Here is a 25,790-nt window from a genome sequence, read left to right on the forward strand (position 1 = left end):
CAAGATCACACAGTAGACCCAGGACCCCGTCTTCCCAGCGAACACACGAACCATGCAGCATCGCGGCGAACAGGAGGGTGTCCTCGCTGAAACATAGCATATTTTATATGATTACCCGGCTGTCAACTCCTTTCAGATCGAGCTCCGAAACCCAGCTGCTCGCTGACCAACCGGACCTTCAGCCCTTGTACAATTCCCACGGTATTGTAGCCCTAGGATCGCTGAATTGTTCCCAAACCTTTCCGAGCATCCGTATCACAATGGCAACCAAGATCCCCCTCGGATCATAGCCGGTAGGGTGCATATACTCCTCTTAGTCACATTGACGGCATTGCCGGATTCAGATCTTTAAGATCCCCAGCCCCCCTTCCACCCTGCCTTCAGAACTCAGTGTACGGGTGAAATTTCGAGGCTCCTACGAGTTAATGGTAACGAAAAATCCTCTCATGTTTGCGCCGATGACGGGGCAATGATATCCAGGATTCATATCACAGCTTTCTCATGGCTGCTGTGCTTCTCGGCCCTTGTTAGTGGGCAGACGACAGTCGGCCAGCTTCTTCAGCAGACTCCAACATGCGCCGTGAGTAGTACAGAAGACACGCTCTCTTTTACCACTATGTCGCAGCCGGCTGACTTGAGTCGTACTAGGTGTCATGTTTCCTCGACGTCCTTCCGGATGCTAGCTGCCTCGCCAGCATCGACCAACTCAACTCATGCATCTGTTCAAACGTAACACTGCTCACCACGCTGTCAGGCTGTACCCGACTGGCATGCGAAGTTCCTGACCAGATCGGTGAGTTACCTTTGCTGCTGTTGAGCCGTGTAAGCCTGGCCCTCGCTGACGACATCTACTATCCTCACAGTGGGCGAGAATGGTCTGGGTCAGATATGCCGTGATGCTCCTCTATTTGTGGAGTCACAAGCGACGTTCCTCAAGGTCCTTGCTATCATGGCGATGGCTCTTGCTATCCCAAGCATCGGGCTGCGGTGGTATGCGAGATACCAGTCCTCCACGCTGGGCGTTGACGACTACCTCGCCCTCCTGGCTACAATCGCCTTGCTAGCTGTCAGTGCTGTCCAGCTCGCAAGTAAGTTCGACTCTCCATGGGCATATCTATGAACGTATTCTTATTGTCACAATAGGCTCATTCATCGGCTTCGGCGTACACGTATGGGTCGTTGACCCCCGAAATGCCATTCCCCTATTGCGATTTTACTGGATCAGTCAGCAGCTCTACATCCTCGATCAGCTGCTAACCAAGATCTCGCTCCTCGCTCTGTACCTGCGGGTGTTTCCCAAACGCTGGATCAGCCTCACGGCTCGCTACGGCATAGTTGTGATGGTAGTCCAAGAGACCATCTTTTACTTCCTCATCTTGCTACGTTGTATGCCCGTTTCCGCATCCTGGGACATACGCGAGAAAGGTCGTTGCCTAGACCTAAACGCGATCGGGTTTGCGGGAGCTATACTGGGTATAGCGGAGCACTTCGCCATCTTGGTCATGCCATTACCGGAGTTATGGAAACTGAAACTTTCCAAACGGAAACGAATTATGCTGGCGTTCGTGTTCAGTCTAGGGTCCTTGTGAGCCCCCCCCCCCAACCTCCACCCGCGAACTCCGTCAGAGTTCATCCTATGACAGCGAAACGCGTCATGTGTTAGCATCCCAGCAGCTGCTAACAATCTCGTTTCAGTTCGCTATTCACTAGTGTGATCCGTATAAGATATGTCAGAAAGTTCGCGCCCACGGCCGACCTGTCTTGGGACATAGCTCCGGCCATATCTTGGTCTCTCATCGAGTTACTGAGCACGGTAATATGCCTGAACCTGCCGCCGTGCCGGCAGCTCATCAGCAAAATCATCCCACGTCGACTTGCCACAACCATTCACAAGGGACACAACGGTACAGGGGCGTACGGTGTCTATGGAGCTTATGGTGCCGCCACCGAACGTGGCGCGCAAACCATAGAATTGAAGAGCAAAACTCCGCCGATGGGCGGCATCTTGCACACGACTACTATCGAGGTCACACATGAACGCAACTTATCCGATGATGAGCTCCTCATCGTCAAGACGAGGCCGTCGGTGTCGTCCGCCGCATCGAGGAGGAGCCTGCAGACTATCGATGAGGAGTATGACGACCCTAATGAGCGTGGTCGGAGCAAAGTAAGGCGGCCGCCTGCGGCTACTACTGTGAGGCGAACGCCGAGTGTGGATGTGGAAATTGATCGATCCAGGTTGGGTCTGTACGACTTTTTTCCACACAAAGATTGAGTGGAACTTTCATTCACCGACTCACCTCACGCAAGCAATAGTAAGAGGTGTGGATAATCTTTTGAGTATGTAAATTTAATTTACTCGCGTACCATGCCTGAAAGATTTCTGTCTTATGCAAGAGACTTTACTACCGACCGATAACCTTCATGTAAGCACATCATATTTTTCACATTATCTGCCTAGTTATAATCAGGCCTCACAGCAATTGATAGTCCTAGACCGTGGCAAGAACTTGTTGGGAACCTGTGAATAACTAGTCAGAGAACAGCGTGTAAATCAGCGTGTATAATACAATAGATCCGGAGGGGCCGGTGTATCAGCACAGACAGCCACCCAATTGAATGAGACGCACTTAAATCAATGCTCATCTACGATCTCGATGATTCAAATAAGGGAGCATCGGATGTTTCAACAAATAAACTAGGAGGTGCGGGCCCGAGAATTGGCTCTGTGGCCCGTTTTATTCGATAAGTTTCACGTTGTTCCTCATCGACACGGATGAATCAACAGTCAACTGTCAGATGAGGGCCAAAGCAAGTGTGATAACACCACTCGCGTTCGTCTACACAGAGAACTGCCGATGTTACTATTTGGGCCTTTTGAGTTTGATATACTAGTACTAGTAGTATCTCGCGAAATGTCTGAGCGAGAGTGTCAATTGTATTTTGAACTTCAGATTCGCGTATAATCTGGCCCCGAGTCTCACAATCACCCGATTATCCCGCCAGCTCGAATGACGTCCCAGCACATTCAAACGCAACAGACTCCATCGTCACCATCAGCGGACGATCCGAAACTTTGTGTGTATTCATCCCATTGCAGAACACGCAAACATTTTGTCTAAAACGAGTGTCCACTCGCAGAATACCAAAAGACCGTTCCCCGAGAACACAGTCCACCACCTGCAACCTACACAGACAAGCCTACCAGAGTCCCTGCAAGCCCAAGACCGGCACCGCCATCAACAGCGCCACTCCCACCACCCCAGCCACGTCGGCACCCCGCCCGGCAGCACTACTGCTCGGCGCAGACGACGACGCCCCCGGCGCACTGGCCGTACCAGTCGATGACCCCTCAGAGGCGGTCGCGGTAGCGGTAGTCGAGCCCGAAGACTCCGTGGCCGTCGTCGTGGACGACGCGGTGCCGGTAGAGGTCTCGCTCTCAGAGACGGTGGGCAGGGTGAACCCGCCGTCGGTGGTGCTGGTGCTGGTGGAGGAGCCGCCGATGATGCCCGTCGGCGTCGACGTCGGCGTCCCGTCGGCCGCCCTTGTGGCACAGTAGGCCTGGGGGCACTCGGTGCAGTCGCTCGGGTTGCTGATGACGCAATCCTCGTTGGCGGGGCAGACCGGGCACTCGGGCATGACCTCTGGGCACATAACGCAGCTGTTTTGCCGGGGTTGCGGGGCTGTGAGGATTGTCAGTGGTCGGTATTGCTGAAAGTGCCCGATACCCGGGTAGGTATAAGACGGGGCTTGGTGGCGATTGGAGCGAGACTTACCATCGGCGAGGGCCGATGCGCCAAAGATGGCGATGGATAGCGCAGCCTGGAAATGCATGGTTGAATAAGTTCTGGTTTGCGTATGATTAAATGGTCACAGAATGATGGGACTGAGCCAATATACAAGATGGGGTTTTCAGCTTGACATCGAGGAAGAGGGGTAAGAAGAGGTGCTCCTCGGGATCACGAGGCCAAGAAGCTTCAAGTCGATCGCACATATATATACATATGCTTCACCGAAGATCACAACTTGTGCAACCAGCACAACATGGTCTGCAGGGGTTCCCAAGTGCCTTCGGGTGGAGTGAGTTAAGGTTGCAGTAGAACGTGGCCCTGCAGTGCTTGTGGCCCAGGCTGCCACCCGCGATCCTGCCGGACTGGCTGGGCAAAGTCGCCCCCCAGCCCCGGGCCCGTCCATTCAGCCAGTAGCGCTGCGGGATCCTGCGTCGTATCACCCACTGCCCAGGTTCTCTCCCAGAATTGTGAGTTATGACCTTCCTTTCTTAGCCAGTACCCAAGTCGCGTCGCATGAAGTCACGCGGCGCACATGGGGCTTCCTATTCAAGACCTGGGTACACGGGGCGGCATAGCAGCGAACACAGCACTTTCTATATGCCGATCGATGAGGGGGGATGTGATCAACTTGCTCTGATACCGCCATTGATCGTGCAAAGGAAGGGCAGAAGAACCCGAGTTTCAATCGAATCCATGGTCGTGCCCATTTGGCCAGGCGCCCTGCGCTGCTCCATCCCCATACGGGCCTCCCATGACGGCATCTGATGCAGTCAGAGTCGGTGTCGCTCGCCAAGAAATCGGCTTTTGTTTTAGTATGAAGCTCTCTGTAGTGACTCGGTAAGCGAGGCGGGCCGCATTGTGTCCACGGCTGTCTCACTCGGATACGCCAGGAGGGTGCCTTCAACAGCCAACCTCTTCCAGGTGTCCAGTCAAGTGTCATTTGTCTAGTATTTTCTGGGTATATGCTGAGCAGTTGTGCAGTTGTGCTCCCCAAGGAAAATGTGGGTTATGTACATTGATACACTAACGCCTTCAACATCTCCGTTTTATGTGTCTTTATTTTGGTGTGTATATCACTGTGGGCCCGAGTCCATGTCGAGCATATGCCCCATCTTCTCGATCTTGTATTCAGAGTCAGCTTGGTATCCAAAAGGCTGAGGGGAGAAATTACGTACCTTGGTCTTCAAATATCCCTCCACTTCCTTGCTCCTGAAGCCGCCCCGGCCCCTCCAGCTTAGGGGCACCATCTCAACCCGCTCCCTGACCACGATCTCCCTGTTAGGCCCTTCCACCGCCCGGATCTTGTCCGGGTTGTTGGTCAGCAGCTTGATGTCCCTCTGGCCCAGGTCCGCCAGCATGGCCGTGGCCAGCCCGTAGCTCCGCGCGTCCGCGGGGTGCCTCAGCAGCAGGTTCGCCTCGACCGTGTCCGAGCCGAGGTCCTGCAGGTTGTACGCCTTGAGCTTCTCCCCGAGCCCGATGCCCCGCCCCTCCTGCCTCAGGTAGATGATGATGCCGCCGGCCTTGTTCGACGGCAGCGACATCAGCCGGGCCGCCTCGTCCAGTTGCTCGCCGCAGTCGCACCGCGCCGACCACGCCGTCTCGCCTGTGTAGCACTCGCTGTGTATGCGCACGAGGGGGATTTCGCCGCTCCCTTGTGACACGGCCGCGTCGCCCCCCTCGGCCTGGCCATGTGGCATGCCGCTACTGGTGCGGCCGGGGAACAGCCTCCCTACGTAGGCCCCGCGCACCATCCGGTCGGTCTCCGTCTCCCCCGGCCGGGGCTCGTCCAAGCTCTTGCTCCGTATGTTCTCCCCGAACACAATGGCCAGATGCTCCTTGTTGTCCACATCGTTCGAGTACAGGTGCAAAAACATCTCCGTGCCGGCGACAGTGGGTATGCGTGCCCGGACGATGCACTCAACCTGTGGCAGGCGCTCGACGAGGCGCGGGCGCTTGGTGCCGCAGCCGGATGTGGAGTCGGGTAGCGTGGAGTCGACGGGTACAGCGCGTGCTGGGCGTAGAGTGGTGGAAGGTGGCCCAATGGATGCGCCGGTGACGGAAGAGACAGATGTAAGCGGCGTAGCAGTGCCCGGCGTCGAGGGAGGGGTGAAGGAGGGGCTGAGGAGAGATGGCGGTGGCTCGGCTATCAAGGCCTCGTCCTGGTCTGGGTTGGAGGTTGGTGGCTGCTGTGTCTGAGGAGCTGCTGGCGCTTGGCCATCGAGCGCCGCGGCAGGAACGTCGACGTCGCTGTCACCATCGCGAGGAGTTGTCCGTGGGGAGTAGAAGGAGGGCAGCTTGCTTGCTGCTGTGTCGCCTTGATTCCGCCGTTGGCCCTCCAGGCCGGACTTCTCGGGCGCCTCAATGCCAGGCATATCCGGAAACGTTGAAAACGACGCTGTGATCCGAGGGCAGCTCCTCCTGGACCTGGAAGTCGGGTTCGTTCCGTGCCGTCGTGTTCAAGTATGCGCCGTTGGACTGGCGCCGATCGGATTGTGCGGTTCGGTGGGGCAAGCACGCACCGGCTCAGGGGTCGTCGCAACGGCCGGCGAGCTTTACTCCGACCTGGGTGGGGGGGGGGCACGGGACGGCTTGTGCAGGCTGGCAAGTCTTGGGAAAGCGTTGAGAATAATTGCTCGCTTGTCTAGGGAATCGTGAGAAGCTGCTTGAGAGTCTAAAGTCTAGAGGCTAGAAGATGCTGAAGCAGACGGCGGGCAAGAGACTTGGCCCTTCCGGCTGACTCGAAAGTAAGTATTGTTCCAGTATTAGTCATGGACCTGGATGATGACGAACGGGCGCAGAAATACCCACCGCATTCTACCTAGGTATCTGCCGCGGTCGGTCAGGGCCCATTCGCCGAGGTTCTGGGGTCCTCCGAGACTCGCTCTCGGCAGTCGGGGTTCAAGGACGGGCCGCTTTAATCGCCTGCCCTCACAATTAAACATCATTGACAAATGGCCGGCTCTTGTCAGTACCTAAACTCGTAACTTTTGCCTTTTAACACAACCGCGATGTGGCTCTACGCTGCCAACATCTTTTTCATTTACAACTCCCGTAGAAATTTCAAGGCAGGCATGGCAATCAAGTCATCAGATTTTTAGGCCCTTTTTTTTCGGCAAGAGGACACTCGGCTCCAGATAGTGCACCATGTGTAATACTCAATGCTCAACTTGAATTGGAATTGTTATTTCAAATATGGATACTGGGCCACAACCAAATCCAAAGTTTACAAAGGCAGAGCAATGTTCTTTGGCCATGCCGTCGGGTTGCGCCAACTGCCCAAGATGAAACCTCGCAGGGGCACCGTGTAGTGTTCGCTTTGTCCTGCGCTGAGGCTCAACGGTCATGCAGACATGTGGCCCGGCGTTGAGGACCAGATAGAGTTGAATTCAAAACATGCACGGAGTAGTCCATTCTGTATCGCAAATAGTCAAATCATTGACACAGACAGGGCCCCGATGCAGTCACGGGCATGTGAAACTCGGTACCGGAGTATGTGCTGATCGTAAGGCGGTGTTCGGCCGTGCTGGACGACCAACAGGTCCCCGGCGAATCGGTTATGGTCTAAAATGCGACATACTGAAGACAAAACTCAAATTCACGGCTGTTGGGGGGCTATCGTTAGAGGTTCGAACACAAGCCCAATTCGTATCGGCTTGCGCACAGAAGCATGGCAGGTCTAAATGACCAGCATAGCTCACACCAGGATATACAATAAATTGTAAATGTCCAACAAATTCATAGCACCGTTAACATGTCCAAACAATATGTAATTGGAAAACATTTGTACAGGTTACTATAAATGAGCCTTACGACTTTCAGGTTTTGCGGAATCATCCGCTCACAGCCATCCTAATGCAGGAGGAGATACATGACGCATCTGCTCCGCTCCAGCCCTGCATGATGAAAAGCAATGGCACATCTGCTGAAGCGGCTGTGTGAAGATTCCGAGGCAGGAGTGGCACGACTTTGGGAACGGTACGCAAGATGCAAGAAAAGTGCTGAACGCTTTGGTATGCAGATTGGCCTCCTCAGCCTTTCCTGCTATCAAATGAGAGGCTGATGGCATCAAGACAGACCTTTTTGAAGAATCTATCGCATGGTCCGCTGGTGAGCAGCCTCCTCAGATTATTTGTACTATGCCTAGCTATTGAAAATGTGCCCTTGCCACAAGCATTGGATGCCTCGCTACTTAGTGAAGGCTCCTGTGCAACTTCGGCGTAGGACACTGACAGATTGTGCCCTTTGACCATTTCCTTGCGTGAGAAAAACATGTTTCAAATGTCCTGAATAACTTTGAACGCTGCAGTTAGGCATTCTGGACCCCGGCCCGAAAGGGTATCGGGGCTGTAAGCATATTTTCGGCTCGATCGTGCGAGCCCGTCGAGATATCGACATTGAGGCCTACCAGATGCAGAGAGGGAAGGGCTCTCCATGAACCGGTAGTGGCCGACCTCATGCAAGACGAGAAATTCGTACAGAAATTGAAGCACACGCTCTTCATCAATGCCGTCTGGTCTCTCTCAAAAGGCGTCTCTGAAAATGGAAACGACGACGAACTCCACTGGATCCAATCGCCCTGGCTGGTGAACATCGAGCTCCCTAGAGAACGTGAGCGTGGCATGCATTTGGAGGATTCAGGTGGCCCGCCTGGGTCTTGGGATGACGAAGGGGTCAGGGTCAAGATCCCAGGCCTCTAGACAACCTTCAGAAGGCCGGTGAGTCCAAATCTACTTCTACCCAGGAAGCTATCCAGAAGCCCCCCGAGCTGGGAGAAAATTGGAGGATTTCGTCGGACAACAAGGGTCCATCTCTTTCGACCACGGCAGGGTCATTGTGGTAGCTGGAGACGAGTCCACCACCTGAGCACCACCTGAGGGCTGAAGCTATCGTCGGCAAAAGCCTCGCCGAAAATTTCCGGTGAAGGAGCTCCCATTCAGCCGCAGAGAACGGGGTTCTCCCATTTGTCACCGCTATACCATGGCAACGAAGCTTGTGTAGCTCTCCAACCCGATCCCCTGAATCCCGTCGAACTGGATACACAACCGAATACGGCCGGGTTCGGTAGGACAACAGGAGTCCGAAGAATCCCACCAGTCTGGCGGTTGCAGGTGGGTGATGGATGGTTTGGAGAGAAATGCACAAGCTGGGAGTGAGGACCACTACGTGGCGCCCTCATTGGAAACCTCGCCCATCCGAGTAGGGTGCGAGATCACTGCGTTTGCCGACTCGAGACTCCAAGACTACCGACCAAAGCCTGGGTGGCACTAAAGACACAACGGATGGCCGCAACAGAGGCACTGATCAGCCCGAGGGTGTTGAGTGAGGGGCCATGGACGTTTTGGCGGAAGGGACAGGAAAGCCCTAGATGGAGGAGGAATGTGTGGGTTTAATGGACCCATCCCCACCCCCAGACTGTCAGACCGTGAGCAGGGCCCACAGTGGAGGTCCTTAGCTCCTTGACCTGTGGTTGGCCTTTTGTCCAAGCGTTTTGACGGTGCTTGGTATACATATACTTGGCGGTTCCTGCATGTCTGGCAGGAGTGTAGTGATGGACATGATTGATGGAGCATAGCGAGTGTCCCAATGCGGAGTGTTCTGCCGTTTGTCCTTCGTGTTCAGGGAGAGGCAGGGAGGCGGCTGGGGAAAGCCGGGGGACCCAGCGTGCAGGGATGGCCAACTTGGAAACGTGAAGCACAAACAGCCCAACGGCGCTTTGATTTGATGTGATTTGCTGATTAGATAGCACGAGACAAATGACGCCGGCTGGAATGAGGGACCTCTGGTGGAGGGCAGGCTTTTTTGGCGCTTGGGGTAAATTCTCAGCCACTGGCTGGTGCCCACTGCTGTGCCCAGTCAGCTTCCCTCCGTCCCTGGCCTCCCCCGAGGTTCCTGGTAACCTTGAGTCCTGCTGTTGCTGGGTACGCTTCGGGTAGAGTGGCGCCCAAAATAATAAGGTTGGTTACATCCAAGCGTCCGTCCCGTTACGCACTCTGGTCACCTGTGTGGCTCTGTCGTTCCCCTTTCTCGTAACTTGGCTGTCCAACTTTCCAAGCCTCAATCTCCCTCTCCCTTCCTTTTCTGCCCTCCTCACACCTGACTCCACCACGTCAACAACCTCACCCCAGGCCAGGCCATCACGGTTGTCATCGACCCACAATTCTGATCTGCGCCTCTGCTATCGTCTGTACTGCATTCATCGACATCCATATCGGCTGTTCCATGAGCACGATTTAGCACCGCTCGTGCCGTTCTGACGAGGCGTCGGTTGTTTAGCACTCGCGACCAAAGCCCACGCAATCCCTCGTATTCGCCCCTTTCCCGGCACGCCCAGCTGGCCCAAAACCTCCTCTTCGTCGCCCGACCCAGCGTTTTTACCATCGTCGCTCGTTTTCTGCCATCGCCAGATCCGCAAAAATGCCGTCTATCGCCTTGCGCGCCGCTTTGGCGCTTCCTGCCCTTGCTCCTGTCGCCAATGCGGCTTATTCCATTGCAAGCAATGGTATGTGGTCCTCCCGCCCCAGATCCCGCCTCAGGTCCCGCCTTGGCTACATTGGCGCCCAGCTCTTGGTACGCCTTGGTATTGTGGCATCGCTCTGACAGGTCATCCGCAGACGACATCAAGACGACTGCTAAATCACTTGCTTATGACACCATGAGCTACTACAAGGGAAACACCTCGGGCCAGACGCCTGGTATCCTGCCCGGGCCTCCTCCTGCCGGTGATTACTACTGGTGGGAGGCCGGTGCCCTGTGGGGCGCAATGATCGACTACTGGCACTTCACCGGCGACAGCACCTACAATGATGTCGTGACGGATGCCATGCTCTTTCAAGTCGGGCCAAATAAAGATTATATGCCCCCAAACGTCACTGCATCGCTCGGTAATGACGATCAGGCGAGTCCTGCCCCGAGCATTCCTCGCTCCTACCAAACCCGGAGTGTTAACATCGTGGACAGGGCTTCTGGGGCATGTCCGCCATGACTGCCGCCGAAAACAACTTCCCCAATCCGCCCTCAGACGAGCCTCAGTGGCTTGCCCTCGCCCAAGCCGTCTTCAACACACAAGCAGATCCTATAAGACATGACAATACCTGCAACGGTGGTCTGCGCTGGCAGATTCCCCTGTCGAATAACGGATACGATTACAAGAACAGTAGGTGACCTTTTCGCGGCGGACACGGCTGCATTCCGTACTGACATCATCCAGGCATTGCGAACGGCTGCTTCTTCAACCTCGGTGCACGGCTGGCTCGCTACACCAACAATCAGACCTACGCCGACTGGGCCGAGAAGACTTGGGACTGGGTTCGAGGTGTCGGGTTCATGGATGCTGACTACAACATTTACGATGGTGCTCATGTCGGTACTAACTGCACCGACATAAACAAGGCTCAGTTTTCCTACAACAACGGCGTCTTCCTGCTCGGTGCCGCTCACATGTACAATTACGTGCGTATATCCCTCCCTCACAACGCCGTGGCCACCAGCCGCTGACAAGTGTATAGACGAACGGAGACGAGACCTGGAAGTCGCGTGTGCAGGGACTCCTTGACGCCACCATCAAAGTCTTCTTCCCCGACAACATAGCCTACGAAGTGGCTTGCGAAGAGCACATGACTTGCACGACCGACATGCTGAGTTTCAAGGGCTACGTTCACCGGTGGTTGGCTACCATGACCCAGATTGCACCCTTCACGCACGACCAGATCATGAATGTCTTGGAAACTTCGACGCAGGCGGCCATCAAACAGTGCACAGGGGGTACGTCAGGCACTCAGTGCGGGTTCCAGTGGTCCAGTGGCTCGTTCGACGGCAGCGTAGGCGCTGGGCAGTCCATGAACGTCTTGGGCGCTGTTTCTTCACTGCTGGTTGCATCAGTCGAGGCACCCGTAACCAACGCCACAGGTGGCACAAGTGTCGGCAACAACAACGCCGGTTCTTCGTCTGACAGTTTCATGGGAGACTCGAGACCGCCAACCACTGGCGACAAGGCCGGTGCATCGATCCTCACAATCCTGGTCCTGGTCGCTGCCGGGGGCACCTTTGGATGGATGTCGACAGGCATATAATCACACCCGACCTGCACAACCACGCAGTTCTGGATTCGTTTCTTGGTCTACGCTCTCGGTAGCTGCCTGGAATTGATAATGGTTTGATGAGGCGACGTTTACAAGGACTGGGCCACGACGGGCATGTGCTCAGAGCACAAGCCATGTGAAGAGCGGCTGGACAACGGCGTCACGGAAGGGTTGCACAATTACTACTGGGAAAGATCTCTATGGGAGGGGCGTTGATATCTTGCTTCTCGATCTGTTCATAGGACAAGCTTCTGCTAAAGTGGCATATAATTGGCCTCTCTGCCCGCGGGGGAAGATGCAGCGGGTCCTACATACCCGCTGCCAGCTGCGGGATGAGCTAGAGCATACAGTAAATCGTATTGTCATAACTCTGAGGAGACGTTGTGAGACTCGTTGATTCGCCGCACTGGGCAGTCGAAACCGTCACGAACCATGAGGTCATCGACGCTCAAACATCAGATGAGCGACTTGTGAAAGCTGCTGACGACGTCCACATGGGCTGTCACCTAGGGCCGTTTCAAGGCGGGAGGGCTGTCTGTGTGATGTGACATGGATCCCACGAGGAAATGACGTCCGCCGTCCATGCAGCCTTTCACTGGGCACCCTTGATGGTTTGTCACTGCAGACGTTCACCTACAGCTCGATTGCCTGGCAAAGCAGGTACGAGAAGTCCAATAGAGGTTGAAATAAGCTATGAGTTCTAGGTCGGGGCCCCGACCTGCAAAAGGTGGGTACTCATCGTGGGAGGAACGAGATGATCTACGCTCGCGGTCGTAAGCGTGGGTGGAGTTTTTGGGAGGGCGGATCCTCGTTGATGTAAGCAGGCTGTCAGGCGGGCATTTTCGTCTCTTGTTTGTGCTCCACTCCCGTGGGAATTTTGTGCTTCTGCTCTTAAATGGGATTCATGAAGTCCGCTGAAAACGCAGCGAATTCGTGACATTCTATAGCTCTGTTCTTTGAGAAACGACATGCCTGATTGTGCCGGCGTTGCAGTTGGTCAAACCACTGAAGACTTCGGGCCGGCGGGCACGGGGTTGGACTCGGCGATGCGTTGTAATGGTACGGAATCTGAGAGAAGTTTGAGAAATCTCACTGGCGCTGGACTCTTGCGACACGTGCAGCTTTGGAAAGACTGTATATGGTTATGCCGAGCGTACAATATTTCTCGGTACACGTCAAAAGTGTAACGCCGGAGTGGATTTGGGATGGCCCCCTTGCCCCTGAACCCCGCGTGTTTTCGCCCGAGTGCCTGCGGGATCATCCGTCGCCAACGGCACGAATCTCACAAAGACCATTCTGTCAACTCGTACAACTCTTTTCACCTGCTGTCATTTGGCATTGCGTTGAGCTCTTTGTGTGACAATATTGTTGGCTCGACTCGGAGCTGGTGAACTTGTTGGCCAAGGGCCCGGATCCCTCTCGTGCAAGACGTCCCAGCACAGGCTTGTTTCAACCCCGACCCACGTCTCACCGGGAGCAATAATTGTGTTCCACCAACCATTCTCACGAACATCTCTTCTTCTCCTTCTTCTTCTACCGTTTTCCCCTTCCATTTGTACATCACACACAGCACTCAAGATGGCAGCCCCTTTACCAGACTTCACAGACATAGCCCTCTTCCCCACCTTCCTCACAGTCCCAGAGCAAGACCCGGCAGCACCGCCGTCGGTGGCAGCGCTCCCGCCGGGAAAGGGACCATGGTACCTCGTCGCCCAGATCAAGGACAATATGACCATCAACAAGCCAACCCTCGTCCTCACCGACCGGGGCGCCAACCCCTTCGCCCTCGTCTGGGAGGGGCTCGGCCGGGATGACCTCGACTTAAAGGGGCTGGGCTTCAAGAAGGGCTGCACCGCCGTCATCCCCTACGCCTGGCGGACCAAGCCCGCCGACGAGGGGAAGCGGGGCTTCGTGAGGGTGGAGAAGAGCGATGCGCGATCCGTGAGGTCTGTCCCCGGACCCCTGGAGAGGGTGCTTGCGCTGGGCGGGAAGGCGAAGGGCGCGAAGTGTGAGACGTGCGGTGGAGAGGGGCAGGACGGGTTGAAAAGCTGTACTGGGTGTGAGAGGGTTGGATACTGCAGCAAGGTGAGGTTCGGCTTTTCACGTCAGTTGCAAGAGATGATCGCTAATGGTCCCGTACAGGAATGTCAACTAAAAGGGTGGAACGAGGGAGGGCACAAAGGCGACTGCAAGATCCTGAAGGCCCTAAATGGAATCTTCACATAACACCTAGTCATCTTCGGTGGCCTTCTCCTCTTGCTCCTCTTTCTCCTCTGTCTCCTTCCGCCTAATCAGCTCATACATGATATCAGTCCTCATCGTGTATTTCGTGCCCTTCACGACGTCGTCGCCGCAGTGGAACAGCCGACGATGCTGGAAGATCAACACCCTCCCCGCCTTTGGGTCCACGTCGACCCGCCTCTCGCTGTCACCTGAGAGGAAAGACGTCGCCCCTCCGACCAATTCAGCGCTCTTCCCAGCTTCGGCCACGGAGTCATTGAGGTACAGGTGAAGGGTGAAGAAGGTCTTGAAGACCTTCCCATCAACCTCCTCGCTGAACGCACCATCGCAATGTGCTGCAGCCTCGTTAGCCTTGACGCATGCCGAGTCGCCCGCTTCCAGCTCCTGTCTCCCGGTATGGATGAAGAGGGCCCGTGTCCAGGTTGAATAGACTTACGCCGAAAGAACTGTCCCGCACCATACTTCAAAAACCGCATCCTCTGGTTCAGCCGCCTAAACTCCCACCTCTGCTTCTCCACGGTCCACTTGGGGCCCCTTCTCCTGAAGGCCCCGAGCTGCTCGTCGCCATCTATCACGTCCAGCCTCTTCCTCAGCGCCTCGGCCGCCTCACCCTGCAGGCACCGCCGCCAGATCCGGTCGACGACCTCCTGCTGGTCCCAGACGATACGGTCTGAGTTGCGGTACCCGCTGTCGAGCACCTCAAACCCGGACCCGGCGTTGACCATGGCCGGCTTCCACGGGTTGTGGTCGCCCGTCGAGTTCATCCGGGACACGTCGACGCTCGACTCGGCGAGGTCGATCAGGGTCTGGCACTCGCTCGGCGAGAGCACGTTTTCCAGCACCACGGCGAACAGGCCGTTGTACTCCGGGAGCGGGCTCGAGGCCCAGTCGACTGGCGATATGGTCACGGGCTGGGCGTCCGGGGGAGGGGCCGTGAGGGAGAGGAAATCTTCCGGGACGGCGACGTCGCGCGATGCATAGTGCATCCTGACTGGTTCGCCCTCGGGTATGCCATGGGATCTGGCATTGTCGGACCGAGGGTCCGACCTGTTGTATACTTTTTCTTTGAGGAAGTCAAACATTGTGACTACGGGAATAAAGTGAACACTATTTCGTGTTATGCGAATGAGGTCCAAAATCAGGCTATAAAGATCTTGGAAGACATGAAAACAAATGAAGCAGGTATGGGCAATTGATCTTAAATATAATTCAGCCTCGCGGCCCGCTAGTCTACGAGAGCTCATTCTGGGCATTGCAGGATTTAATGCGGAGCTGATGCCTGGAACGCTGACAGTGTCCTAAGCGTGCAAGCGGTGGGGCAGTGTTCGCCACGTTTCCGGGCCCTGGAGTAGAAAAATGACAGATTCATAAGAGTCACAATGTTGAAGACACATTTTATTTGTACGACCATTCGAGGAGTGCAGGGACAAGTCACATGAGGCCAATGTTTCACATCGAGTAGTTTCGTCGTGCCTGGTGTTAGTGGAGCCACAGAACCCAGCAACCTTGCAAGGCAACAGGATAATCTACCCCTAGCCTTCCAGGCTCTAGCATAAGAATCATTTGGTACTTGCATCCACAGAAAGAGAAAATTGAGATGCTGTGAGGAGGTACTTTTGGGCAAGTGGATGCAGGGCAGCCGCTTATAATTGGCAGATGATCTAGGTACCTAAGCACAATTCACCCACCTGCCGGGCCTTCATTGACTTCACCTACCATCCCTATGGAACCAATCATCTTCTTTTGGGAGATAGTGCAGAATTAATTTCCATTACATTGATGAGGACAGGGAATCAGTTCCCTGAAGCCTTTATACCCCATTGGAGCAGTGGCTATATCGCCCAGCATCCCATGCACGTCACCTCCGGCCGAGAGGGCCAGATATAAACAGGCCCAAGTAGGCTCCCCTTCTACAGAAATAAACAACTCGTGCATTCTTTTCTATTCAATAGACACATTGTATTATGGTGGCTTTGGTTTCTGTATGATTTGCTGGGTCGTTTCCGCCCAGAAGTGCGACTTACCTACTCGCCGTTTTAAAATGATCTCTTCTTGGTATTCCACAGCTAATTTCTCTTGTGAATCGCCCCTTTGCCATGTGAATGGCTTGTTGAAGGAGCTTGATTAAGGAGCTCTCAAACTCCATTTGCGCTATCTACAACTCTAGAGTAATTCAAAGCGAATGGATATTCATACCTATAGAAATGGATAATATACTAGTACATCACCAACACCACAGCTATATATTTCCATGCCTAATATCTATATGCCTAATACTTACATACCTAACACCTATATGCCTAATTTATATTATTAATGGGGTGCTAAGTATATGGGTGCTAGGCGTATGGGTGCTGGGTGCTGGGTGCTAGTTGTTGGGTCTGTGAATTGGGTATGGGTATTGAGTGCTGGTGATGTACTACCATCCGTTTTTGCAGGTGTGAATATCTTTTCTTGATTCAAAAGGAGCAAGGATGCACACAGCAAGACATACCAAACAGTATGTGACTCTAGAGCATTTCAAAGAGCTGCTGATAGTTGCCAATTTCGCTCAGTCCAATGAGGTTATTTTGTTATAGTCAAGCTACAGTAACTGCTATTTCATCTCAAATAGTCCGATGTTGCTGCCAGTATGAGAGCTTCCCAAGAATAAGCACAACTGCAATGGGCTGGTATCAAAATTTACAACGTAAAAGTGTTATAGGCTGTGACTTTGTTGACATTGACCTCCATCGAGGTCATTACCTATGCCCCAGTATGGATATGTAGTGACTTGGTCATTGTGACAACCCCTACCCACGTGTGTATGATGTTTGGTGACAACACGGAGTGATGGAGCATCCCCTCAGATTGAAGACTAGAACAAGGGTTGTAAGAAAGTCATTTACTCTCGGTGAGTGCTTTGCCTTGAGAGTTGCTTACTGACAAAGCGTACCGTCTGCTACCCGGCCATTTCCAAACTCTCACCGACTTGAAGCAACTCAGACTGGCCTTGGAAGGAGGCACAGTTTCCCGTGCTGTGGCAGCCAAGTACCCTGTGTCAGCTTGATTCAGTGACTGACTGCTTTTGACCCAGAGACTCAATTCTAAATACACCAGCCTTCGTCAGAAGATGGCAACAGTGATTCCCTGAGGGGACTTTCTCATACAGGAGCTCTTCTCTCACTACAAAAACCCCTGACTTTGTTCACCTTCCCGCTCTCCTCGAAACCATCCATCAATCCATCTGCAAGCTTACGTCTCTCGGGATCCCAACTAACACCTCATTGACTCCATTGTATAGCCAGAACATTCCAACCCTTTGCAAATTATCACTATGCAGGGACCGACCAGACTTCCGCCAGACTTTATGACAGCCGCCAAGATTTTCGGGGCATTTCTCCATCACTACACTGATGAATGGAGATATTCATTGAGCGGTTCTCAAGAGCATCCGACCAACTCAGCGGCACTTGAATACGTACTTGATCAGTACAATTTTCGGATGAGGGATATCAACAAAATTATTTTGTTTGGGTTGAGAGATCCAGGAACGCACAGCGAACAGCGAGCCAGCTATTACGGTCAGGCTCTGACCGATGATCAACAAACCGCCCAGAGGGTCAACATAACACGACTTGGAATCGCCCGGCACATTCAGGAATACATTCGCTTGAATTTCCCACAGAATGGAGCAGTCAGTTTGTACGTCTGTGAGGGTTATCTCAGCGAATATACCAAGGCGCGTCTTCGAGACCTAGGAGCGACCGCATTTGTGTGGGACGGCTTACCCGACTACATCAACCAAAACAGCCTCGTCTACGATGTCACCAGGAACCCGGAAGTGTTTCGCAGAGACGTTGAATTTAGCTGGGAAGGCGCCAAGGTACCACCTGCTGTCGTGCTCACGCGCATGGATTCTGTGGAGCCGTACGGCGAGTTGGACAAGTAAGTCTACGTGCCCTCTCCCGCATCCCCGCGCCAACGTCTAATGGATTGGATCCATATCTTACAACCTACGTTATTCTCGGTCTTCCATAATATACTGACAATGTTAGTGAACTTCTCGAGAAGTATTGGCTGGGCCCATTGATGAACTTCGGCCCCTCTCCATTCCCAACACACAGGTTGCAGGGCATGGACTGGGCGCGCCAGCAACAGTTGCAGTCACAGCAAACCCAGGAAATGTACTCTGAAAAAAAATCAAGAACTCACGTTTATTTTCGACCGGCATATGGTCATGCTGTGTCGAAAGGATCTCAAGAGGGATGATGACGGTGACCCGGTTCCGGATCTCGAGTCATAGTTAGGAACCCCTACCTCAGCATCAAGGACCAGAGCATCAACAGATGGGATTGTATGGGTAATATGGTGGTAATGGGGAAATAAGTGGAGGTTCACCAGATTTGAACGATGCTTCTGGGCCTTGTCCGTCTGGCTACGGTAATGTTCGCCATTCATGATGATGATGGCCCGCACCGGTAGTTGGCTTGATCTTCCCAGGCACGAGATCTGGCCAAAAGAAGACCACAGAAATTTAGGAATGACCAAGACAGGTGGAGCTATGCTTTTCGGCCTCTCGGTTGGTTTTTGGTGGGCTTTTTTGGGTTTTTTTTTTTTTTCTTTTTCTTTTTTTGGGTTTTCTTTTTTCTTTAGGGGGACGGGAAATGAGGGGTTGGACATAATTTTGGGATTCTTTTTGGAAGTCTTACAGGAGCTTCTTTTTTGAGGCACGCTAAACCTAATTAATGGCCATTAATGATTAAGGGCAGTAATATATTATTAGCAACTACAGTGTGCCATTATTTGTATGTGTTGTGGAGTGGAATGCTGAAGTCTTATATATTGGCTATAGCACATTACATCAGTGTCTATCTTGGGGCCTAGTTTCCCTGCAAAACCTCAGGTGCTTTTGAATTTTATGGAGAGATGAGATCGAAATTTTGGCTGGTAGCTGCAGGCACTCAGTTCAGTGACATTTGTCTGGATGAAGATTTGTTGCCTACTGATCCCTGCTGTGCTTTCCAATGTGGTTTCTTTTTTTCCTTAGTGGTAAATTCAATGATGTTGCTGGATCCCATTTCAGACAAAGGTCTCACCCCTTGTAGGTTACGGATATATTCGTATAGGAAGTATGCACTTGAGTATTATCACTTTCCGTGACGAGGGATGTAAGAATGAAACCGATGAGCTTTGGGAACTCTGGGTTTTGTGAAAGGCAGCGATAGTTCTGGCGAATTCTGCGATATTTGTATTAGAAGTGGGCGCATGGTTAGAATTCTGATTGCAGAAGACGTCCAGAGGATATCCTTTATGAAGACGTACGTAGGATATGACCCCCATTCACTGCCACAGTCTTACGCCACTGGTGTGAAATTGGTAGATATTCTTATGAGTGTGCATCTAGCGAAGAAGCCCGAAACTGTCCAGCATGGCTGGTATGGCATGAACTATCTCCCTAGGCTCTCTTTGGAATAATCAAGGTGTACTGTGGGCGGCTGTTGTCCACTTGAGTGCTTCTTTAGTTTCACAGACGCATCTAGATATGATTACGGTCGACCTCAGGCAAGCTACCTACGTAATAGTACTCATCCATAGCTACTGTGTGTTGCACGTTATCCATTACTAGTAGACATTGACCCACAAAAATATTGACATTTTCCTGCTGGAACTTATTCATCTGTTAATTGTGTGACAAATGTCATGGGCTGTTGTCCTCACTTGAGGATTATAACATTGATCCATCTCGTTCATTATCACTGATGTTGATCTAAGAGCCATTTTTGGGTAGACCACAGCGCTTACACACGGCGAGTGACTAATTAGATACGCACACCTGACGGTTCGACTCCGTATCAAACAAGAACCATCCATGAACAAGACCGTAGAGGCGGCCGCCATGGATATCTGGTTTTTGAGATCCGTGAACTATGCTGGACAATCTGGCGTGCACGGGGATGGCAGCCGTCGACTGGTGTGGGAGATGTGGCCCAGCGAGAGTAACTAACTAGTCGATGACCCTGGACGGGACATTCCGCGAAGCAAGTCGAGAGATTGTGAAGTGCGGGCTTGACTCATGGGGTCAAGCACTGGACGTCTGGAGGGCTGGTGGCAGTAGTCCCTCCCTGTCAACCAAGCCACAGGAAAATGACAGCCAAGGACGGAACAGAGCATCAACAAATACAGGTACAAGGTATCTCTTACCAGCACTTGGTGGCGGTGTAAGTGAGATACGGCAGAGCTTGTTGTCGTGAGCGGGATCGATACGAGGGGCATTGACGCGTCAACCGTCAGGGAGAGAAACACAGAGGCAGCCGGGTGTCCATGCAATGCAATGACAAACCATCCATGATGGACCATCATCAGCCATTGGACGTGGGCTGAGGATGGCCGGACTGAGGCTGGTCGAGGTGGTGGTGTGGGTGTGGGCTTGCGGGTCACTGCCGCCCTACACATGCAGGTCAGCGACTCTGTCGGGAATTCTGTTGGCTGGCCGGCTAGGCTGCATGGGGTAATGAGCTATTGACCGCCCTGCCGCCCTGGGCGAGCTCATGCCACCCGGCGATGCGAGCTCCCCCTACGCTACCACCCGCACCCCTGTCTCAACGGATCTCCAACGTTGTTGAGAGGGCTTCATTCACCTCAGCTCCCTGTGTCCCCGATCCCCTATTCATGCCATGCCATGCCATGCTTTGCCATGCTCTGCCATGCTTGCACTGCTTGCAGCCCAGCTTCTGGTGCTGTCCGTATCCAGGTCAGGTACAAGAGAACGAGCGACTTGGCGCCAATGGCCCCTGGCAGCTGAGTGAAAGCGAGGCTGATGCGACAACCGAGCGATGCAATGCACAGATGGCTATGGGCGGACGTTGCTGTGCTCCCCCAACTTGCTCGTCGATCAGCCCAGCCGAGACAAAGAGAAGGCACGGCAGGTTGGATCTAGACTCCCAGACTCCTCCCTGGCCAGTGACCACCACCACTTCCTCCTGCCAACCCGCAAGCCTGCCCTCCCATGCCCATGCGGATCTGACCTGATCTTGCCTGACTAGACATTCCCCATCAAACCACGTCCAACGGCTCCCCGGGGATTCCACATCGGCGAGCCAGCAGCAGGCCAGCAACAAGCTCGCTCTCGGACATCCGTCAAAGTAAAGTCCACATTAGCTCTCGTCCCATACCTAGATATACAGATCTGCTTCCCGTCCCGGTAACCTCTCACGATTCTGATCCTCCTCATCCTGTCTAAACGGCTTGAACTGTACCTCTCTCTCATCACACTCCAATTGCTGTCACCACTTGTCGGCCGGCCAGCCAGCTGTATCCCTTAGATAAACAATCGTCCACCTGCCTGTTCACTCATTCACACCGTAACCGCGGCCACCATGACCAGAGTCACAGCTCCCCGTGAGATCGCCAAGCTTGTGAGATCTATAAGCACCACGGCCGCTGCACCTGCGCCCAGCAGGCTCATCGCCAACTCCTCCAAGACAGCATCTGCTCGAGTCCGCAAGGAGCTCGATGCTGCTGCAAAAGCAGATGTCCCGGCCTCAGAGGTGAGTCGGGCAGTTTTCTCTCTCGTCCTAGTCCATCCACGTCCGACCTCCACGCCTTGACCCAAACACACAACCCCTTCCCCCCAACTCGGTCCCCGAGACCCGTTTCCCTTATCCCCATCTCAGCCTGGCCAATACCGAAACCGAACTATCACCGATCTGATCCCCGACTAACACACCCACCCCGTAGCGCACCCTCACAACCAACACTCGGCCCACGCCAAATCCTCATAGGGTAATCCCCCTGATGCAGGGCTTCCACACCACCCAGGCGCCTCGCTACGCCCAGGCCGACGTGTCGACCATCGACTTCGCCGTCCTCCCCTCACGGGAACAGCTGTTCGGCGGCGCCCCGGGCAACGACGCCTTCTCCCGCGTCCGCGTGCCCCTGCTGCCCGACAACTTCACCCCGAACCGCGCCGCCGTGCCGGGCAGCTTCGCGCCCGAGGCCGCCGACGCCCCGCTGCGCGCCCCGGAGATTGTCGTCATGGCAGCCGATCCGTCCAGCGTCAACGCCGTCTCCGCCCTGACCGAGGTCGAGGCCTTCTCCCCCGACGGCGTGGAGCTGAGCTTCGCGCACGCCTTTGGCGGCGGTAGCGGCCGTGGTGGCGCCGCGCAGGAGGAGAGGTATGCCGGTGGCATGCTCAAGGACCTGTGGGCCGGGCTCAAGGAGGACGTCCTTGGTCCCAACGGCCAGGCTAAGCCTGTCTTGTAAAGCGTTTTGTAGGACATTTTGTGTTGTGTGTTAAGCGACAAGAGGGATGCCCGCCCAGCTCTGCGATGGACTCCAAGCTTCGGCGATGGCGAGGTGTATGACGGTGTTTTTTGCTCTTATTACTGACTGGCACAGACCGGGACCAGCGAGGTCCGTCAGGCGATGATTGTGTCTTTGTGGTTCCATGTCTTTTACTGCTTTTGGGGCATTTTCATAGAAAGGGAAAAGGCACGATGAGTGGTCCAAGGAAGGGCTGATGACTTTGATGCAGTGGTCACTCGTTAGATTGTTTACGAGATGCTGCTTGCTATCCTAAGATTGTAATCAAAACCCAAGAGCTGTTGATGGTATCAGAGCTCCATCCTCCATTGTATTTCGGAGTCTCGAATCAACAGCTTGTTGATGGCCTGCGTTGACTGTCCGGAGTAGTTGGGAATTCACTTTTTTTTTTTGGTAGTATTATCCCCCTATCTAGAGGCTCCCTCCCTATCTCTCAGGCCGTGTCCGCTTGTCACCCCAGATTCGACAAAGGAGTCCGCTCTTGACTCTAGGCTAGCATTTCGTTAGTCCTCGGCGGTCGACTTCTCCTGATATCTCCACACTAGAGAGTGCCCTCACTATGCCCGTTGGTAGGGGGCCCGAGCGACGCCCTCACAACCTACACCCGTCCGCCCGTATGAGGCCTGACAATATCTCCTAACCTCTCGGAGTTTGTCTTGGTTGCAATAATTTGCCCCGATCCCCCTCAAGTCTTGCGCAGGTCAATGCTTAGCTTTCCAGCAGGCCCTCTTCCACCCATAGTGGTACAGTCTTTGGCGCAAGTCCAGTGTCCATTTCGAGCGCCATTGTCTTCCATATTCAGTTCCCTTCCTCAACCGTCATCTATCGTTTCTTCACACTCGGCCTCGGCTTGCACTCATCCTGCTGCACAGGGTGCAGCATGATCTTGATCGGCTGCGTCTGTGTGTTGCCCTGGTAGCCCTTGGACCAGTCGTAGCTTATGGCGTAGGCGAAGATGTTGCCGTTCTTGTTGAAGTTGGTCGCGGTGATGCTGCCGCCGACGTTGGGGTAGCCCTTGAGTCTGTGCTTGGCGTCTTTGTCCCAGAAGTGGAACGTGCCGTCCGAGCCGGCCGTCGAGAAGGTGCCGTGGACGGGGTGGAAGGAGATGTCGTTGACGGCGTAGACGTTGGTAACGTTCCCTTGCGGTGGGTCGCGGTGGCACTTGAAGGAGAAGTTGGAGCTGTTTGGTTGTTAGCATGTGACCATGAGACCAAGCCCATGCAGGGAGAAGCATCGTGGCATCTGACGTACCCGGAGTCCTTGTCCTCCACATATTGGATCGCACACCTTCCCTCGATACTGCCGATCGCGAAGCCTGCCGCGTCGGCAAAGCAGCTGACAACCCGCGTCTGCCACTTGAGGGGGCTCTGTAGGGTCTTGTAGAACTTGTCGGGGCTGGCGAGGTTGACGACGTTGATGTAGCGGTCGGCGGTGCCCACGACGAGCAGGTTGTTACGCACGTCCATGGTGTAGACGCGCTCTTGGCACTGTAGGGTAGCTGCCGGGGAGCTTTGCCTGCAGTCCCAGTACTTGACGGTCTTGTCCCACGAGCCTGTCGCGATCATGGGCGTGCCGTTGGCCTCAAAGCAGCGCACCACACGGATGGGCTGCTCGTGCGCCGCCACCTGCATCGTTTGCTGCGTCGCGAGATCGCATAGCTTAACTTGCTTGTCGGCGGATGCGGAGACGACTTTCGAGCCATCCTGGTAGTTGATGATCGGTTAGCATCGTAACAAAGTAGACCACAGGCCGGGAGGGAGGAGGGCTGCGCAGCAGTGCGCGCTTACCTTAAACCAGTCCACACTGAAGACAGGACCTTCGTGGTCGTAGGCATGTCGTGGTTGTGCCTGGCCCTGCGGCGTGACCTCGTAGAGACGGACTTTCTTATCCCAGCTGGCGACTGTGAGGAAGTCCTGCTGGGAGCTTTGGTTCGGGTTGAAGGAGAGGTCTGTGATGCCGTCGGTGGGTGGCTGCTGGACCTCGACATCCTGCTTCAAGTCTCCAACCGTATTGGAAGACGCTGCCGAAGCGGACGGGCCACCAAAGAGACCAGACATTTTTGGCGATCTGCAATCCTTCCTGCGGTTGGAGGAGAGAAGAGACTTCGTGCGGGGGACCAAAAGGGGTAGACGCGACAGCAGGCAAGTTATCCCGTTGACCGTCGCTGTGTCTTCCAACCTTAGTGTTTCCCTTGAGTTAGACGCCTGGGCTGGTAGGCAGCGGCCTGCTAAGAAATTCGACGCGATCGGCCTGCCAGCCATGGTCCCAACTGGGTCCCAAGGCCCAAGAACCCTGCAGTGCCTCGAGCCTCCGCTGAGTACGTAATCAAAATCTGATTGGCCGAAGCGTGGCCCCACTAACGACCACTTTACATCAAAAACTCAGTCGCAGAGCCGCAAGCCTTCTTTCCTTCTTCCCTTCTCTTTCAAGTCCCCTCGCCCAACAAATCGCCATCGAAGCTTCAAACGGAGACATCTTTCGGGGTGTCTCACAAAACACTTGCTTCGGGAGAAAGTCCCCGGACAGTCTTTCTTCTCACGAAGGGAGAATGCCGAAAGGCGCCGCCATAGAAGCACCACGCGGCTGATCTCTGCTCTCCTCCGTTCCCTTGTCTGGCTTGCCTGCCCTGCCTCGCCGCTACATCTTTCTGGTTTGCGTCCGTGGTGTCTCAGTCACCGGGGTGCCTGTCTCGATGTGTCACATGGACGAAGATATGAGTCCGACGCGCAGAGCCAGGTCCTGGCTGTTTTGGGCTCCTCGGCGCGGCCGTTCGATGGCGGGGCGGACGTGATGTGCGGCCTAGTGCTGGGGGCGCTCTGTGGGGAGGGCTTGAGAACGTTTTTGTCGAGATATCATAGGTATGCGATTGCCCCATGCCAGGCTCTGCCTGGCTGGGTTTACTCGATGGGGCTCATTCTTGGTGCGAGGGGACTTCACGCACACCACACAGGCTTGTTGCTTGTATTTGTTTCTCGTCTGTCTGGGACTGAGTCGACAAACCAAACTTCTGGGCCTCGTGGGAGGCTTTTTCCTGTCGACGACGTCTTGGCCGGTCGAGGATCGGATACAACACAGCACAACCTCTTTGAGTTTCACATGATGAACACCATTTATAGAGTCAAGCACTGAGGCGGTGCCTACCTAAAATGGAGGTACTGCCGCTGACGATACAATAATGCGTTATGGTTTCTGACGAACTCATTCCTTTTTCGCTCTGCATCTTCATTTTTCACCGTCACGTTTTCACAATTGCAGATAGAATACATAAGGCACGTTAGTGATCAAAAGAGGCTCAAACCCCGGGCCTGTACAACTCAAGTTGCGGCAGGCCCTGTCTTTCAGAATCTCGATTGTTGGCGAAGTTTTTGACGCTTTC

At 54.2% G+C, this 25,790-nt stretch overlaps 9 protein-coding genes across 9 annotated transcripts; 5 read left to right on the plus strand and 4 right to left on the minus strand.

Moving 5' to 3' along the window:
* Positions 1-469: 469 nt before the first annotated feature.
* INS49_012901 (uncharacterized protein) lies at positions 470-2,275 on the plus strand (the record flags this gene model as incomplete). The annotated part of the gene is made up of 5 exons (XM_043173603.1): positions 470-580; positions 649-793; positions 864-1,088; positions 1,144-1,585; positions 1,696-2,275. The coding sequence occupies 5 exons, from the start codon at positions 470-472 to the stop codon at positions 2,273-2,275; spliced, it is 1,503 nt and encodes a 500-aa protein (XP_043022900.1).
* A 926-nt stretch (positions 2,276-3,201) lies between these two features.
* On the minus strand, positions 3,202-3,834 carry INS49_012902 (uncharacterized protein; the record flags this gene model as incomplete). The annotated part of the gene is made up of 2 exons (XM_043173604.1): positions 3,202-3,683; positions 3,777-3,834. The coding sequence occupies 2 exons, from the start codon at positions 3,832-3,834 to the stop codon at positions 3,202-3,204; spliced, it is 540 nt and encodes a 179-aa protein (XP_043022901.1).
* Positions 3,835-4,864: 1,030 nt separating this feature from the next.
* INS49_012903 (uncharacterized protein) lies at positions 4,865-6,163 on the minus strand (the record flags this gene model as incomplete). The annotated part of the gene is made up of 2 exons (XM_043173605.1): positions 4,865-4,912; positions 4,967-6,163. The coding sequence occupies 2 exons, from the start codon at positions 6,161-6,163 to the stop codon at positions 4,865-4,867; spliced, it is 1,245 nt and encodes a 414-aa protein (XP_043022902.1).
* A 4,042-nt stretch (positions 6,164-10,205) lies between these two features.
* On the plus strand, positions 10,206-11,860 carry INS49_012904 (uncharacterized protein; the record flags this gene model as incomplete). Its single annotated transcript, XM_043173606.1, has 5 exons — positions 10,206-10,290; positions 10,403-10,623; positions 10,749-10,944; positions 10,999-11,240; positions 11,297-11,860. 5 exons carry the CDS (start codon positions 10,206-10,208, stop codon positions 11,858-11,860), a joined length of 1,308 nt encoding a protein of 435 aa, XP_043022903.1.
* Positions 11,861-13,447: 1,587 nt separating this feature from the next.
* Positions 13,448-14,024, plus strand: INS49_012905 (uncharacterized protein; the record flags this gene model as incomplete). The annotated part of the gene is made up of 2 exons (XM_043173607.1): positions 13,448-13,884; positions 14,012-14,024. 2 exons carry the CDS (start codon positions 13,448-13,450, stop codon positions 14,022-14,024), a joined length of 450 nt encoding a protein of 149 aa, XP_043022904.1.
* Positions 14,025-14,098: 74 nt separating this feature from the next.
* Positions 14,099-15,192, minus strand: INS49_012906 (uncharacterized protein; the record flags this gene model as incomplete). The annotated part of the gene is made up of 2 exons (XM_043173608.1): positions 14,099-14,445; positions 14,547-15,192. The coding sequence occupies 2 exons, from the start codon at positions 15,190-15,192 to the stop codon at positions 14,099-14,101; spliced, it is 993 nt and encodes a 330-aa protein (XP_043022905.1).
* Positions 15,193-17,426: 2,234 nt separating this feature from the next.
* Positions 17,427-18,041, plus strand: INS49_012907 (uncharacterized protein; the record flags this gene model as incomplete). Its single annotated transcript, XM_043173609.1, has 1 exon — positions 17,427-18,041. One exon carries the CDS (start codon positions 17,427-17,429, stop codon positions 18,039-18,041), a length of 615 nt encoding a protein of 204 aa, XP_043022906.1.
* Positions 18,042-21,468: 3,427 nt separating this feature from the next.
* On the plus strand, positions 21,469-22,354 carry INS49_012908 (uncharacterized protein; the record flags this gene model as incomplete). Its single annotated transcript, XM_043173610.1, has 2 exons — positions 21,469-21,639; positions 21,830-22,354. 2 exons carry the CDS (start codon positions 21,469-21,471, stop codon positions 22,352-22,354), a joined length of 696 nt encoding a protein of 231 aa, XP_043022907.1.
* An 882-nt stretch (positions 22,355-23,236) lies between these two features.
* Positions 23,237-24,471, minus strand: INS49_012909 (uncharacterized protein; the record flags this gene model as incomplete). Its single annotated transcript, XM_043173611.1, has 3 exons — positions 23,237-23,594; positions 23,666-24,117; positions 24,202-24,471. 3 exons carry the CDS (start codon positions 24,469-24,471, stop codon positions 23,237-23,239), a joined length of 1,080 nt encoding a protein of 359 aa, XP_043022908.1.
* Between the last annotated feature and the right edge of the window lie 1,319 nt (positions 24,472-25,790).

The sequence above is a fragment of the Diaporthe citri genome (genome assembly GCF_014595645.1).
Source record: "Diaporthe citri strain NFHF-8-4 chromosome Unknown scaffold_6, whole genome shotgun sequence".
Lineage (NCBI taxonomy): Eukaryota > Fungi > Ascomycota > Sordariomycetes > Diaporthales > Diaporthaceae > Diaporthe > Diaporthe citri.